We start from the raw sequence: 17238 nt of genomic DNA, 5'->3' as shown, positions 1-17238 counted from the left end.
CAGTAGAGGGAAAAAATGCCTAACAGTTATATAGTAAACGAGTTTATAAATCTCCAGTGATGTTTTAAGATATATGTGGGAACTGTTTATAGATTAAGGGAATTCAGTAGGTTAGGACTACATTCTCTACTATGGGAACTTGAAGCATACCCCCTGCTCCCCACCATTTTTTCCTGGGTTTTGGCTTGGGGTTTTTTGAGGTTATATCTTATCTTCTGTATTCCCAGAGACTTGCCTCTCATGCTTGTCTTTTTATACCTGGTTGTATAAACCTGATGAGGTGACTGTGGAACTAGAAGTGACACACATCACCTATGACCTACTTAACAAAAGAAGAACATAACCACCTTTAAACAAACAGGAAACATGTAGAAAAGTATCTAATTTGTGTAAAAGTTTACAAATACCTATATAAGAGCCTAAATATTCTCACAATTTGGGAATGTTTGATAATTACAGTCTAGTCTAGAAGTTGTTCTTGCCTTAACTTTGGAAATGGTGAAATTTGTAAAGGTATTCAGTTTTGTGTGCTTTTCCAAATAGACAGCGTAGGCTTCTTTCTAATCTTGTTTTTTCTCTGAAATTGCTATTATTACTAGATAATGAGCGATTACTCCTTATTGTGTTTTAGCTCTTGCATTAATTAAAGGGTTATGTAGAGGGCTACTTAAAGAGTATAAAAGAGGTAAGAGTGTTGTCCTTGCTTTCCATTGATTTTCTGAGATCATGAGATGGTGTAGATGTAGCTTGAATGAGATCAGAAAAGCTACGCTGGTGATCAATGAATGGGTAGTCTCAGCCCATCTAAGGACTCCATTGTTGTATCTGAAGATGACGTATGCGTATGCTTTTTCAGTGATGACAACAGGGCATGTTATTTACTCATTTTGCCTTTCTTCTTTTGTGAAGAATATTGAAGATTTATATTCTCTAGTAGCATTTTATAATACCGATTGTTTCTAGTATTTATTGTTACTTTAGTATTTGTTATCAGTCCTCTTCCCTTGGATTTTCTTGTTTTCATTGCCTGGAATTCCATCTTTTAATTTTTAGTTAGTATGCAACACCTCATTCATTTTCATTAGAATACTGACATTAAACTGGGGAACTCGTTTTAATAGAATATATTTCATTTTATCTTCTAATGATCTATAAAGCTATTATTAAAAAAAACTTCATAATGTTTACTTTTTCTCTTATTTCTTCCTTACTGATGCTCTCCTGCTGGTATGTAATTTCACTTACTCCTTTTCAATCTCATGTTTTGAAATGGAAAATTTAAGAAATGTAAAATTTATTATAAATAGATGAAGTTAAATCTGTCCTTTGAATTTTATAGGATCATCGATACAAACTGCAGACTATGTATTAGAAATTGTTGCTTACGAAGCATGTTGTTTGTTCCGTGACAAAATTGTTGGCATGAAAGAACTCCATCTATTTGATAATGTTTTGATGAAAGTGTTTCAAGGTGATTGGGGCTCAGATGTTCTGGACAAAATGGCAGGTAAACCATTTGAGGCGTAGTAGACAAACTTGAAATATTTGTTTAGGAACTGCCTAATCCAATCAGCCTGATCAAGTCAGAGAGCTTATGAGCTGGGTACCTAAACTTTCAAATGTTTCCTTTTATTTTCATAGATATCTTCTATGTAACATGGGGAGCCTGTCAAGAGGCATTCATCGCACCAGGACAGGCACTGCCACCACATGGGAGGCCACTTGGCAGGCTAAACTCAACAGACATGAAAGATATTATTCAAAAAGTGAGACAAGATATAAATAATATACACAGCAAGGTTTCACAGCAATTACTTTAGATAATTTTTTTGAAAATAACATACGAGCGCTAGGTTTAGGTTGGGGTCTGCTGCTAATTTGAGCAATCATCTTTTGCATTTGGTCAAGTGAGAAACAGTTTGTGATGCTATGTGGCAGGCAGCAGGAAGTATCACGTAGCAAGGTTTTTTTAGCAAAAGGGCTTCAGTCACGTTTGCAGGTGATTTACAACAGCTTGATGAACTTTTGAGAAACATTGATGTGCATATATGTTTGTGTATCATTTGAGTACCAAAGTGTTTTATTAAATATTTACTTTCTGATTTTGTAATTTGCTAATGTAATCTTTGTTTGAAGAAGTACAGATGAATTGTTAGGAGATTTGGCATGCTTTTAAACAGTAAAGTACAACAAATGAACTTGATGAGAAAATGCAAACATGTTAACTCTGCTAGGCTGACTGATTTTCAGGATAAAAGCTTTGAGATCATCTCCCCTTATTAGTAGTGTTTGATGGACTGCTCTTATAGGTAGCAAAGTCCTCCCTCTCCTTAATTGCCAGCTTGTGACCAATAGATTATATCGGAAATGATGAAGTTGAATAGCCATATTAATCAGAGGGGTTTTTTTTTTTTTTTCTGACTACACGATTACATTGGGCTTCAAATATGAGGTTTTATTAAGTATAACAAGGCCAGAATTTATTCTGCATGTGTTTCACTAGGAAATTCCATAATCTGCAATTATGCAGCAATTAGCTGGCTAAACTGCTCTTCTAAGTTATGCCAATAGTAATTAATCTGTAGTCAGAGACACAACTCAGACTTTGTTCTGGTCCATTATTTAATTTTAATTAATTCAGTGTTGAATTTCTGTTTCAATATATTGAAGACTTCTAGGGTATCCTGGTTCTGGGGGTTGTGTGATCTGTTCATTGCTGGTAAAAGGTATGTGAGGTATCTAATTTCTGTCACAAATAATTTATTTGAAAGGAATCCCAGCGTAGTCTCTAAGATTTCAAGCCCTTCTTTTCTAAACTTTTAAAAGTTGGATACTTTCATAGCTTACTACTTTTATTTATTATTAAATAAATAAATTCTTTTTTCTTTTTTTTTTTTTCTTTTTTTTTTTTGACAGGGTATTATTCATTATGGGCGAGACAAAAAAGAAATAGAGATTTTACTGTTCCAAGAAGTCCTCAGTTATATGGCTAAAGTGGACAGAGTGTTAAGTTTTCCTGGAGGATCACTTCTTTTGGCAGGACAAAGTGGTGTAGGTCGTCGAACAGTTACCTCTTTAGTTAGTCATATGCACGGAGCTGTTCTGATTACTCCCAAAATTTCCAGAGGCTATGAGCTGAAGCAGTTCAAAAATGATCTTAAATATGTAAGTCACTCAGTGTCTTCCATTTTGTAGTGTTGTAGGTGTGTGTATATAGCTGAATCACCTAGTAATATTTTGTAAATATATAACAGTTTAGATGTTGCGGAGAAAATATGTATGTAATACATAATCAAGGAAAGATTATAATTCTCTTGTGAACAACACATATATTCTATATACTGAAATTCAAATGTCTTCCCTGCTTCTAGGTGATGGAGCTTGCGGGAATTGAAGCACAGCAGGTGGTATTGCTGCTTGAAGACTATCAGTTTGTTCATCCCACGTTCCTTGAGATGATCAACAGTTTACTGTCTTCAGGTGAGACATGACCAAAAAGATTGTGATACTGCTTTTACCACACAGAGTTAGCTCAATGAGGCAGAATTAGATTGCATTTTCTAACTTTATGTCCATACCAGAAGTGTTATTTAGCTTTCTAAACTGTTTTGACCAGAGTGCTTGTACATGAGAAAATGACTTGAAGTTCAGTTAGCTGTCTTTTAACCTATCCTACAGTTCAAGTGCTTTCAGCTCCTCAAAACTGCAAGTTAAGTAACTTATTTCAAATGAGATCTTTATAATAACAAAATAATCTATTGCTTCCCTTTTCAATAAAATTCAAAATTCAGAGATATCTCACAGTTTTACTAGATTGTATAGACTGAGTCCTTTACTTAAACAAACACTAGCAAAGCCCACTTTTCTGAAAGTAATGAGATGATAAATAATAATAAAAAATAACAAAAGTGACTTTATTTTGTTATTTGGCTTTATTCCTTTATCGGAGAGGTCATTGAAGAACTGAGTCAAACTTACTAAATGTTTTTTGGGACTGCAGTAGTTTAAGACTTGATTGATAATAGCACCAGATTTTCCTGTCTTTCAGGTGCAAATTCAAGTCTCTTTACAAGATCAGATTCTCATCGTCCAGTGTTAAACCTCTGTGCCTGGGGTCCTAACTAACTACTCCAATTATTCTCTTTTTTTTTTTTTCTGTATGACAAACCCTGGTTTGATTTGTTTTGTATGCAGTATTGGATCACTGTCTTTGAGTAGATTTGAATGAGTTTTTGAAGTATATTTCATTAATATAAACAAAGTAGACTGTTTAAGTTAAATGGAATCACTATAATTTGGTTTGTTGTTTTCATGATATGAAAAGAATGATGAAGTACGTAGGATGATACTCATGAAAGTATACAGGTGAATACTTCCATATTCAAATTCTCTATACATAGGATTCAAGGGAATCCTTCTAAGGAATTTGAAGAATTATAGTGTATTTGAGCTGACATTTTGAATTCATTCTTCAAACAGGAGAAGTTCCTGGACTATATAAAACAGAAGAATTAGAACCGTTGTTATCTCCTCTGAAGGATCAAGCTTCACAAGATGGATTTACAGGACCAATTTTCAACTATTTCACATACCGTAAGTGAACAGAATTATAAGTTATAATTTATTACAAGATAAAAAAAGTGATATAATAATGGACAAATAATTTCTAACATGGTCCTTGTTTTGTTTACATTTTTAACTTTCAGTCAGTTATTAAAAACGAGGCAGGAATAATGATTACAATGTGTTATTTGATGACAGAACCCTTGGCTTAAAATGCATTCTTCTATCTGAAATTTTGTATCCATGAATGTTCTATAAACTGTTATAAAATCTGCTGTTGAAAGTACTTAGAACGAAGAAAGCTTTTGTCCTCATCATTTTCTGATTCATTTAGCTTATGTATCTAGTAACAGAGTTTTCTTCACTTTGGATTTTGAGTAGTCATAAGCAAGTTTACAGATAGATTTCTTAATTATTTGTATTTCTTCCTTGAACCAACAGGAAGATTAAATAGTTTACAAATAGAAGAATGTGACTAAAAGAACACAAGTGTTGGCGGTCATACTGAAGGGCCCTGCAACTACTAATAATCAGTTCTATTGGTCTATAGTGATAGGAATGAGAACTAGTTGTATGTATACTGTCAGCTCCTTTTAATTAAAAAATAATTAAAAAATACACTTTTTTTTTCAGAAATTACCTTATAGTAAGTATTTGAAAGACAGCAAATTATGATGTATTTGCAATAATTCTACCGTCTTGTTGTCAGATTGTTATCTACTAAGTATTTAATATGTTGCATTTTCTTAGGGATCCAACAAAACCTTCATGTTGTCTTGATCATGGATTCTACCAATTTAAATTTCACAATAAACTGTGAAAGTAATCCAGCACTGTACAAGAAATGTCAGGTTTTGTGGATGGAAACCTGGTCAGAAAACAGTATGAAAAAGGTAAATTGCATTAATTAGAAACTGTGACTTGTTTAAATTATTATCTCCAAAAATAACCGAGCTTTGGTGAAAAAGATCAAAATATTTAAAGTTGTGAAAGAATAATTGTCACTGTGCTTATTTAATCCATTTGTGCAGTCATACAAAGACAGAAAATTCTGCAGAACAGTTAAATAATATTATCATTGTTATTTTACCAGAACATTATGTTTTATTCTCTCTGTGGACTGACTTGAACAAAATGTTCCCTGATATGACTCTGATCAAACACAGCATTTAATAACAAAATACAAATAGACTGCAAGGAAAAAGTATGCTGATGATATCTGTTGCTACTAGTACGCTCGACAGCTAGTTTAAAAATAGGTTTGTTGTGGTGTATGAGCTGCTGTAGATCTAAGGTTGCGCTGTAAACCTTTAAATGTTTTGCTTGATGGAAGCAAAGGCTACTAGCTGCCTCTGGATCCCCTGGTCTCCCCAGTGTCTGGCATCTGGATGTATGAGCTCCTGAGGCCACAGCCCCACTCCAGCTGCTGGAAACTGCCTTACTGTGTGTGCACACACACGTGCACAGTGGACTCTTCTTCCAGTAACTGAGCTTAGACATCCAGTCCATCCAGTAGCAGGCCTTGGACCTAGGATCTCCCCATTGCGTCCTGCATAGGCACATTCACATACGTGTACACACAGACACATGCAGCCAGATCTCATTTGACTCCCAGACTCCAGTGTTTCTCAGCCAGGTGGCCTGGACCGTCTAGTTCCTCTGGCAGCCAGCTTGTAAGTCTTGTGCAATCTGAAATGCTCTTCCACTGCATCCCATAATGTGTCCCAAGCTTCCTGTGCAGTAACCTCCCTCAGTCTAGTCTGTAAGGTGATTCGGCCTCTACCAGTGTCTCATAATGGTGGATTTCACACCTGGACTATGGTGTTGGTCACTCTTCTGGGAGAGCCATGGGAACTGCTGAACCAAAGTGTCCATTTCTGCCTGGGTTACTGGGGCTCCTGCACTTGCCATTGGGCCTCAGTTTCAAAAACAAGTACTGAAAGTTCTTTTTGGCAAAAGTGCTTGGACCAGCTCTGTCTGCATGTAAATATTTTTCAGAGTATTTTCACTTCAAACTCTTTTTTTTAAGTGGAGTTATCGTTTAGTTGTATGCCAGAACCTTTAAATAGACTTTGTTTATTTTTACCATTGTATCATGTTGATAAGGTATGAAGGTAAGCCCACTCTTAGACCATGAGAAAGACTTTAAAGACTTAGACTTAGGCATTGTTTAATTCCAGTGTTGTATCCTCAATGGTTGTACCTAAGATGGTCTGATTTCCTGTTGAGTTGTATATTTTTTTACATCTTTGACATCTGTGATTATAAGAGTCCTCTGAGAATTGGTTGCTCTTTCTTACAGCCAGAAAAGCACCCTGCTTGAACAGGTAGTTATCAGTTAGAGGGAAAGGCAGAATTGATCTTCCTAATATTATGAATATTCTGTAAAGACCTTATTCTGAATATGAATAATATTAATATTCACCCTTCAAATGAGAAACTAGGTTCAAGGTTTGTTCTTCTATTTTAACTTAAATTTTCACTATTCATAATTTTCATACAAGAAATCATGTTTGATTTTTTAGATATGTTTTCATACAAAAAAAATGTTTATTTTTTTTAGATACCTGAAATGCTTCTGTGTGATTCAGATGAAGAAGAAAAGACTGGAAAAGCACATAAGGAACTTAAGAAAAAACATTCAGGTAATGTTTAGATGGACTCACTAGTTATTATTTGTTGTTAAACATGTATGCAGTCCCGTGTTCAGCATACATAATAGCACAGTATGAGTATGTTTGAGTATGTTTTTGGCAGGCTATTCATAGACTTTAGTATTGTTCACATGGCAGGCATTCTGTACAAGGGAACATTAGTCTGGAACATACCTCCTGGCTCACCAAACCCAGTCTCTTCTGTCACAAGCAATCACTACATATATTCAAATTTTATAAATGGATTAAGCTACATTTGTTTTGTTTTGTTCTGTCTTCCTTCTGTTTCAATGTTATTTCACAGCCTCAAAATTTGATTTTTTGAGAATTTTTCAATCTGTATGTTTTCATTTCTCTTCATTTTACTTTAATAATTCTTTATCTCAAATAGCTTTTATTTCTTGTAAGTAATGCCCCTTTTTTAGAATAATTTGTTTTTATAATAAAACTTCAGCGCTCATTTGCATTATACTACTTTTAGCCACTTTTATAAATCATTAGTCTGAGGAGCACTTAGAAGTCATGGAGCCAACAGTATAAAATGGTAAGTGGTTCACTTGGGGTTTCTTGTTTTGTATTGCTTTTTAATAGGCGTTCCAGCCCATCAGAATGATGGCCAAACGTAGGAGTTAAGGTTCATGCTACCGTCTTTATCCCAGATCATGATACTTAATCTATGCCTCAGTACTTACTAAAGGCATTCATTTATATGTAGATAAATTTTACCAGTTTTTTCTTTTGTGTGGTAATAACAATTTATTTTACAGTATCTTTGGGCTTCTTTTGAGAAACTCTGTTCAACAAACTGAAGGACCTGGAATATTCAGAAAACCTTTTTGTCTACCTGTCATCGGAGATAAGGTTGAAGACAAAAATGCTTGGGCTTCCTTTGTAAAAAAGTCCCAAGTTTTTCAAATTCAGTTTATGTGGAAATAAAGGGTTTTTTATGATTATCCCTCAATAATCTGCAATTAATTTTGCCTGCTTTTCTAAACATTAATGAAATATTTTACAGCTTTGGAACAATTTCAGTATATTTCTTTCTGAAGAATATGTATTTCAAATGTAATTGCATATTGTTTCCCTGAGAGTATTTTGGAAAAAGTATATTCTTTGTGATAGTCTGAATGTCCTTAATTCATACCTCCAAAAACATATTATCTTGCTCTTCCTTAGTTCTTTTAATGTGAGATAGGAATGAATACATTATTATCTATGTAACAAATTATGTTGTACAGGTGATTCTGATTTTCTGAAGTCGTTTCTGGCAATCCATGAATCATGTAAAATGTATGGAGCAACGCCTAGCAGGTATATGACATTCCTTCATATATACAATACCATCAATAACAGTAAAAGAAGAGAGCTGATAAAAAGGCAGAACCACTTGCAGGTATGTATTTAAAACATTTTTAATGTATGACTTTTCAAAATACTCTCATATTTGAAAATGCCTTGTCTGTGCCTATTTGTGACTTAATGGGCTGTGGCTGCTAGCATGGTTATGTGGGATGTCCTCTGTTGGCATATGTTCATGCTGTGATTTCAGCAGAGGAGTAGTATGAATCTTAATGCACATCTCTGTTCAAATACCTCAAAGACTGAAGGGTGGTTCCTTGTTTTCATTAATATTTTTCCTCTAGAATATATCAGACAGGGTATGTTTTCTTGGAAGAGTAAAAAGTACTTGAAAGCACTTCAGATTTTTTCACCATATGTATTGGAATTGTGTTGCAAACAACCCATCATCTTTGCATCAAATCCTGCCTCTACTTATATAAATTTTCTCTGTGTAGCTCCATATTCTATCCCTTTCTTTGTATCTCTACAGCAACTTCATACTTGGTGTGTTTCTTGTGCCCTTCTAGTTCAACAAGCTGTTACCTTTAACCTCATGGTGCCCTTGTGTAGCTTTGGTCAAGATTGCCTTTGTTGTGATTTTCTCTCGTTTTCTGTTTTGGAATTAATTTCAAATTCCTTTTCCATACATCAAACTTTTACTCAGCTCTAGACCAAATGCAGTTTGTCTCGGAGATGCTGCTTTACTCCTGTTGTGTATACATGACATGCTTATTTTTGAAACCCATTTGTTATCTTTCCAGTCATACTTCCTCCTCCCACCTCCAGTATGTTTCTGGAAAGATCGGTACGATGCTTTAGGACATCTAACTTTTGTCCTTACCCTTTTAGCACCTTTTCCCAGTGACCCTTGCTGCTGTTCTGAAACCACACTTGCAAAGCTGTGTTTCTTCTTAAAGCATCTGTCAAAACCAAATTGCTTCCTTGCCCTGTGTTCTACACTGTTCTTATTCTGCCTGCCAGTATTTAAGAAGATTTGTAGTGATAGAAATTGCTTTTTTATTTAGAAAGTATCTGTGGTTTGTTTGTGACAAACAGTCATTTACTTGTTAAATGCTCTAGTTAAATAAAAGTAATCACTTACATGAAAAGTAGAGATGTATATCCTAAATCAAAACATCTTCCAGGTCATATTTTTTTCTCAAATATATCTTGAAATAATTCTGTTATCTGATTACAATAGAGTAAATAATTTAGGAAGTGCTAATAAAAAAAAAATCGAGCATAATTGAGGCTTTGTTTTATGTACAAGTATGTTTTTTAGAGAGTGTACAAATTTGTAGAAATAAGATAATCAACTTTGTTTCAATTTGTTTAATTTTTGTATATTTGCTTTTAGAGGAGATAATTATGTGGAGTTAATACCAGTTAACTGAAATGCTATTGAATTAATGAGAAAAAGATTATGTACTAGTTCCTGGCTGTTCCATTCAAAGTTTGTTATTTTGATGATTTTGTTTTCAGCTTTTTGATGTAGTAATAGATCTTACAGTGACACATCTAGAAACATCTAGAAGTATCAAGTCTTACTTTTGGGTAAAATAATACTGTGAAAATGTAAATAATATCAAGAAAATGTACAACAAATTAAAACATTAAGAATATTAGCCTACTTCACTGTTAGTTTGTGCATACTGTTTGTAACCAACCTTCATTTAAATCTATTTAAATTAGTTGCTAAGTAACTACTTCTTAAACACTTTTATAGGCAGGCGTTTCGAAACTGAATGAAGCTAAAGCCCTGGTAGATGAACTGAACAGAAAAGCTGGAGAACAAAGCATTTTACTCAAAATGAAACAGGATGAGGCTGATGCTGCCCTTCAGGAAATTACAGTATCTATGCAGGTGTTGTATACAATCACATCAAAAGTGGAAAAAAAAAAAAGATGCTTTTCTATTTTTGGTCTCTATAACTACTTGTACTTTATATTCTTTTAGAGGCTTACAAGATGTGATGCTTTTACAATAATTTGCCTAAGGGAATGCATGAGTGCTGAGGCTTGAATAAACTTGCAACAGGACAGAGGATTATATAATTTAAATCATATTTGAACTGGTTGAATAGGAAGAGATCAGTTCATCTTTTGCACCTACAGCAGTAAATTCAGCTTCAACAGTATTTACTGCTGTAGTTTAGTCTGAAAGTTTTCCTAGAACTTCATAAATCCAAACTGATCCATTTTGTAATGTTTATTATAGATAGAAACTTTCTACAAATACTGACAAGTAGTGTTGTTTTAAGTAACAAATAGCAGGAATTAAATTTGTGGACTGTTAGAAAGTATGTATTTCATGAGGTCTGGTCCTCTGAAGTTAACCTCAAAGAAGGTTAAATAATACTTCTATGTTCATCACTCCTTGAATTTTCATTCTTCAGCTCAGAGGTAGAGCTTTTTTGAGGAGGTATTTTTTTTTTAGTAGTGTTTTCTCAGTTAAGTAAAATAATTGCACAGAAAATAGATCTCTGTGTTGATACTTCCAGAAATTTTAAATGTAGGATAAGGCAAAATGAATCTGCTCTCTCTACACTGTTTTGTCACTGGTTTAGTCTGATCAGTCTGAAGCAAACTTAAATAAAGAAGCTCAATGACAAAGACATTCTCTGTATGCAGTAACGTAGATGCCTGCTCTTTCAAACCATTTGGTTCACAGTACTTTAAAGGTGCATTGCTTCCCATTTTTATAAGTCTACTTCTCTTGGCGATTTTTAATACTGTTACCCTCTATTTGCCTACTAAATGTGACTTTGAATCATGATGATTGGCTTGGTGTGTTCATTGTTGGCCTCAAAGAATTTATTAATGCCATTTTCCCTGGTTTCTCTTTTAAATCTGTGTGTGCTGTTGTCCAGTAGTTACTGGTTGTGTGGGTGGCACGTAATACATTGTAGGATAAAATCAAAGAATAGAGCAAAAGCAATGAAACATGATGGGCCCACAGGCATCAGAAAAGTTACAGTAGAATTCTAATTATTTAGATTAGCATAAAGTATAGGTGCCCTCTAACATTTTGTTATCACTTCAGATTTTCTAGTTTATGTAAAAGAGAGGGCTTTAATACATACAGACTCTTTAATCTTCTTTCAGAGCAAGACTTTTGACCTGCAACTAAATTTTAGAGTTTTCTTATTCAGAGCTATTATTCAGTACATGTAAATTTACATGAAATGTCTAAACTAGTTTTATGTAGTTAATATTTTATGGATTTGAATGTAATCTTCAATGACATGCTGATCTATAGCTTGGGCTAAGTGCTCAGAAAGGTTATTATTATTAATCTCAAGGTTTTCTCTGCTTATATCCATCTGTTACCTTCTGCCACAAGTTCAACTGAGCTCGACAATTGCTGGTTGTAATAATGTGTCATATACTGGAAAATACATAAAAATGTGAACGCTGGGCTTTGTTGTTTTAGGTGAACTGAGCCAAGAATATTAGTCTTTTATTTTATGCATTTTTCCTCTATTATTTGTTTTGTAACTGGTATTGGTAGTCCATGTTGGTTTTTTGGTTTTGGATTATTTATTTTTTTTTTTTAATTCAGGCTAGGTAAAGTTCTTTTTATTCTAGTTTTCTATATTAGATATTTATTGTTGTACTTAAATGCTTAGGAGCCCTGGAGATGGCTAATAGCTACTGTCTGCTGCATGGTAGACACAGTACAAATCCAGGAAAATGTAAACCCAAAGAGCTTATAATGTATGTGTAGGACATCAGACAGGTATCCTTACAGACAGATGGGTCCAAATTTACAGGTAAATAATGTATTAGTATTTTTCAGCTAATAGGCTGTAGTTCCGACACAACTGCTGTGTTTCTGAACGCTATAGAAAAGGAGAGTTTTGATGGTGTCAAGAAAGAGGCAGAAATGTGAGTAGCTACAAAGACAATGGCAGGAAGATATTACTTTTAACTGTAGTAAGAATGTTAGAGAGGCTGTCACTCTTATCTTTTTAGAGGAGGACTGACACCTTGATAAGGAATAAAAGATCAGAGGCAAGGAGAAAAAAAAGGTCATAAGGAGCCTCAAAAATAGAGGTCCAGATCTTGCCTGTGGTAAAGAAAAGAAGGAGACACAGAAAAGCAAGATGCTTATTCTGTGTAATTTAGTTACATAAATGTAAGCTTAAGCCCAATGCTTATGTATTTTTTTGAATCAACCTGTCTAGTATCAAATAGTCTCAGATCATGGAATCATAGCATGGTTTGGGTTGGAAGGGACCTTCAAAGGTTATCTAGTCCAACCCTCCTGCAAGGAGCAGGGACATCTCCAACCAGATCAGGTTGCTCAGAGCCCCATCCAACCTGGCCTTGAATGTTTTCATGGGCATGGGATGGGGCATCCACCATCTCTCTGGGCAGCCTCTTCCAGTGTGCGACGACCCTCATTGTAAAAAAAATTTTTCCTAATGTCTGATCTGAATCTACCTCCCTCTGTTTTAAAACCATCACCCCTTGTCCTGTCACAACAGACCCTGCTAAAGAGTTTTTCCCCATCTTTCCTGTAAGCCCCCTTTAGATACTGGAAGGCCGCTAGAAGGTCTCCCCAGAGCCTCCTCTTCTCCAGGCTGAACGCCCCAACTGTCTCAGCCTGTCCTCTTAGGAGAAGTGCTCCAGCCCTCTGATCATCTTTGTGGCCCTCCTCTGGACTTGGTCCAACTGGTCCACATCCTTCTTATGTTGTGGGCACCACTGAGCTTGGTGTTGTCTGCAAACTTGTTGAGGTATTTTATTGTAATTGGTGTCATCTTGGTGTCATAATTGTAATTAGTATTATGCAAATTAGATTATAATCAAAACTAAAAGAACTAGGAGATGTAAAGGAATAAAATCTGAAAACTAAAGATTTTTTTTTTTTTACAGAGTGCTAGTGAGCAAAAAACAGAAATGGAAAAAATAAAACATCGGATAGCAGAAGAGGCTGCACAAATAGAAGAAAGAAAAAGAAAAATTGAAGATGAGCTAAAAGAGGTTCAGGTAAAAACTGATAAAGAAAAGTAATATTTTTTCAGCCTGATTTTAGTTGACTTACTCAAGTCCTGCCATGCAAAATGGTTCCGCAAAATTTATCCCTGCATTTCTTAAATTTTCCTCTAAATTATTTTGATTTTAAGACTTTTATGCGTTAGAAAAGAGTATTCTTTTTGTCAGATTTAGATTGTAATTTTGGCCTTTGTGTTCTATTAGATCCTAATTATAGAAAGAATTTCCAGGCCAAATCTTACTCTAGTTGCTGTTTCTATGCTTCCATGGTGTACTAGGGCTAGGTTCTGCAGATTTTATGGGATGTTTTTCAGTTACATCTTGCAGTTAATATCTTATATAGACCAACTACATTATAGAATCATAGAATCATAGAATGGTTAGAGTTGGAAGGGACCTTCAAAGGTCATCTAGTCCAACCCCCCTGCAAGAAACAGGGACATCCCTGACTAGATCAGGTTGCTCAGAGCCTCATCCAGCCTGGCCTTGAACGTTTCCAGGGATGGGGCTTCCACCACCTCTCTGGGCAACCTGTTCCAGTGTTCTATAACTCGCATTGTAAAAAATTTTTTCCTAATATCCAATCTAAATCTACCCCCCTCTATTTTAAAACCATTACCTCTTGTCCTATTGCAACAGGCCCTACTGAACAGCCTCTTCCCATCTTTCTTGTAGGCCCCCTTGAGGTACTGGAAGACCGCTATCAGGTCTCCCCAGAGCCTCCTCTTCTCCAGGCTGAACAGCCCCAACTCTCTCAGCCTGTCCTCTTAGGAGAGGTGCTCCAGCCCTTTTATCATCTTCGTGGCCCTCCTCTGGACCTTCTCCAACTGGTCCATGTCCTTCTTGTGTTGGGGGCTCCAGAACTGGACGCAGTACTCCAGGTGGGGTCTCACCAGGGCAGAGTAGAGGGGCAGAATCACCTCCCTCGACCTGCTGGCCACGCTTCTCTTGATGCAGCCCAGGATGCGGTTGGCCTTCTCGGCTGCAAGGGCGCATTGCCTGCTCATGTTAAGCTTCTCATCCACCAGCACTCCCAAGTCCTTCTCCTCAGGGCTGCTCTCAACCCATTCCCCGCCCAGCCTGTATTTGTGCTTAGGATTGTCCCAACCCACGTGCAGGACCTTGCCCTTGGTCTGGTTGAACTTCATGAGGTTGGCACAGGCCCACCTCTCCAGCCTGTCAAGGTCCCTCTGGATGGCATCCCTCCCTTCCAGCGTGTCAACGGCACCACACAACTTGGTGTCGTCGGCGAACTTGCTGAGGGTGCACTCTATCCCACTGTCCATGTCGCCGACAAAGATGTTGAACAGGGCCGGGCCCAGCACGGACCCCTGAGGGACGCACTCGTGACCGGTCTCCACCTGGACATTGAGCCGTTGACCACCACTCTCTGAGTGCGGCCATCCAGCCAGCTCCTTATCCACCAAGTGGTCCGTCCATCAAACCCTTGTCTCTCTAATTTAGAGAGAAGGATGTCGTACTTCTCTTTGGAGCTGGTAATATCGTACGGCTTGGTTCTATCAGCTGAATGGAAATAGTTTAATGAGAAATATTTTCCAGTTACTACTAAACTCTGGAAATTATATATCCTGGTAGCATTGTAGCAAACTGCTTGCTCAAAGAGACCTTATAGCCATTAAGCATCAGGTTTTTTGGGAGGTTTATTTGTTCAGTCATTGCTTTTAGTCGCTATTTTTCATCCCATCCATTTAAAAATTGTACTAAAGAATAAGGAAGAAGTACAGCAACTTAATTTCTTTCCTTTCAAATATTATAGGTAGCTAGGCATCATATCCTTGTATTGAAAATGACATAGAACTACAGGATTAGGGTAAATCCCTTTCTGTAGTCTTTGGTAAATATGAAGAATGTGCAAGGTGTGCACAGTCTTTAATGATAATGGAAACATTCAAGGCCAGGTTGGATGAGGCTCTGAGCAATCTGATCTGGTTGGAGATGTCCCTGCTTCTTGCAGGGGGGTTGCACTAGATGACCTTTGAAGGTCCCTTCCAACCCAAACTGTTCTATGATTCTATAATCTTTAACTTTCTTCTCTTTCCTTATCATTTTGTTTCTTTGTTGATAAGAACAAAGGCTGTCTTGATTTGTTTAGCTACTGAAAAAACAAAGCTTTTGTGACCTGTACTTCTACGTATCTTACAAAGATATCCTGAGGCGTGCCTATAAATAGTAACTGGCGTCATTATTAAAACATCCCTGTGTCACAGCAAACTTTTATGCAATGATAGAGGAAACAAACTTGACTGACACTAATATTTGTATAAGGTTTCTGAATTACAGTGCTGAATAGAAAGTTACAGAAAGTCAGGATTATAATATGGTCTTTTATAGGGAAATATATTTATTATCACCTAATAAACACATGGCAATTTTTTAATAACTTGTGCACATGAATATACATCAATGAGAGTTGGTTAGGTAATAAAATATGTAAAAACAACAAGAAATTTTAGGAAAACAGAAATGCTAAATGTTCACTTTCTTGTATCCTCATATATTTTTTAATGTATTTTTATGTTTTAAGCCACTGGTTAATGAAGCTAAATTAGCAGTTGGAAATATAAAGCCAGAGTCTTTGTCAGAAATTCGATCGCTACGGATGCCCCCTGACATAATCAGAGACATACTAGAAGGAGTTTTACGGCTGATGGGGATTTTTGATACGTCATGGGTGAGCATGAAGAGGTGAGGATTTTATTTAAACTTTAAACTTAAACAGTAATTTACAATATGAAATACATTCTACTATATTCAACTTTTGTGCAGAATTCTTTGATTTCATAGGGAAATAACTTCTTTAACATTTGTTTCTTCTTTACTTAGTTATTACATTCTCTCTACAGTTTCTTGGCCAAAAGAGGAGTACGGGATGACATAGCAACCTTTGATGCCCGTAATATTCCAAAAGAAATACGAGAGAGTGTCGAAGAACTTCTTTCTAAAAACAGAACATCTTTTGATCCGAAGGTGATTCCTGATTGCATTACATAAAATGAAAAAAAAAAAAGACAAAAAGAAAAAGAAATATAGGTGTCTGATTTGCCAATGTAATTTTTAGAATTGACTTAAATCAGACAAAAAGTGGTGAATTCTGCTTACAAAATTTGTCAGTATGAAAAGATAAAAGTGTAGCATAAGTGCATCTAATACAGAGAATTTTGTTGGTGATGGGAGCAGTGGGATGAGAAGTCATTACGGAGTCAAGTCCTCAGAGATTTTTGTCGTTGATATAAATTAGAACTCAGATCAAGGAATTGTAACTGACTCCTTCTGACCCCCTTGTAGCAGAAAGAGTCTTAATGGTACACTTAATTTCAAAAGAGAGACTAATGATAATTAAGTATATGGATGATCTTTGAGAATTTATTTGGCAGTAACTCTAAAAAGGAATTCTTAAATACTAGTTTGTTATTTTTAAGAGGAAAGTTGTAGTTCCTTGAGATGGAACACAGTGATAAATTATGCATTAATTTAAAACTTCGTAACTTCAGTGAAGATTCATGGTTGTAAAGATACCCATTATTTTTTTTACATTTTTTTACATTTTTTTTTTATATTGGTAGCCTGCAATATAATGTCTTAGTGACAATGTAAAGTATTTGCCCAATAGAGGAGCTGGCTAATTTGCTTATTTAAGTTGATAACTTGTAAATCTGTT

At 35.7% G+C, this 17238-nt stretch overlaps 1 protein-coding gene across 2 annotated transcripts in view; it reads left to right on the top strand.

Annotated features, from left to right (window-relative positions):
* Positions 1–17238, top strand: part of DYNC2H1 (dynein cytoplasmic 2 heavy chain 1) — a 166929-nt gene that overhangs the window by 45300 nt on the left and 104391 nt on the right. For both annotated transcript variants that reach the window (XM_086739589.1, XM_086739588.1), the window contains 12 exons: positions 1340–1507; positions 1642–1766; positions 2917–3165; positions 3372–3480; positions 4480–4593; positions 5314–5456; positions 7127–7208; positions 8456–8610; positions 10285–10422; positions 13440–13553; positions 16105–16265; positions 16424–16547. In XM_086739589.1, the coding sequence (XP_086595715.1) occupies positions 1340–1507; positions 1642–1766; positions 2917–3165; positions 3372–3480; positions 4480–4593; positions 5314–5456; positions 7127–7208; positions 8456–8610; positions 10285–10422; positions 13440–13553; positions 16105–16265; positions 16424–16547 (1682 nt within the window). The remainder of the gene's footprint in view (positions 1–1339; positions 1508–1641; positions 1767–2916; positions 3166–3371; positions 3481–4479; positions 4594–5313; positions 5457–7126; positions 7209–8455; positions 8611–10284; positions 10423–13439; positions 13554–16104; positions 16266–16423; positions 16548–17238) is intronic.

This window comes from Chlamydotis macqueenii, chromosome 1 (genome assembly GCF_036417535.1).
Source record: "Chlamydotis macqueenii isolate bChlMac1 chromosome 1, bChlMac1.mat, whole genome shotgun sequence".
Classification (NCBI taxonomy): domain Eukaryota; kingdom Metazoa; phylum Chordata; class Aves; order Otidiformes; family Otididae; genus Chlamydotis; species Chlamydotis macqueenii.
This window is presented reverse-complemented; position numbering and strand designations above follow the sequence as displayed.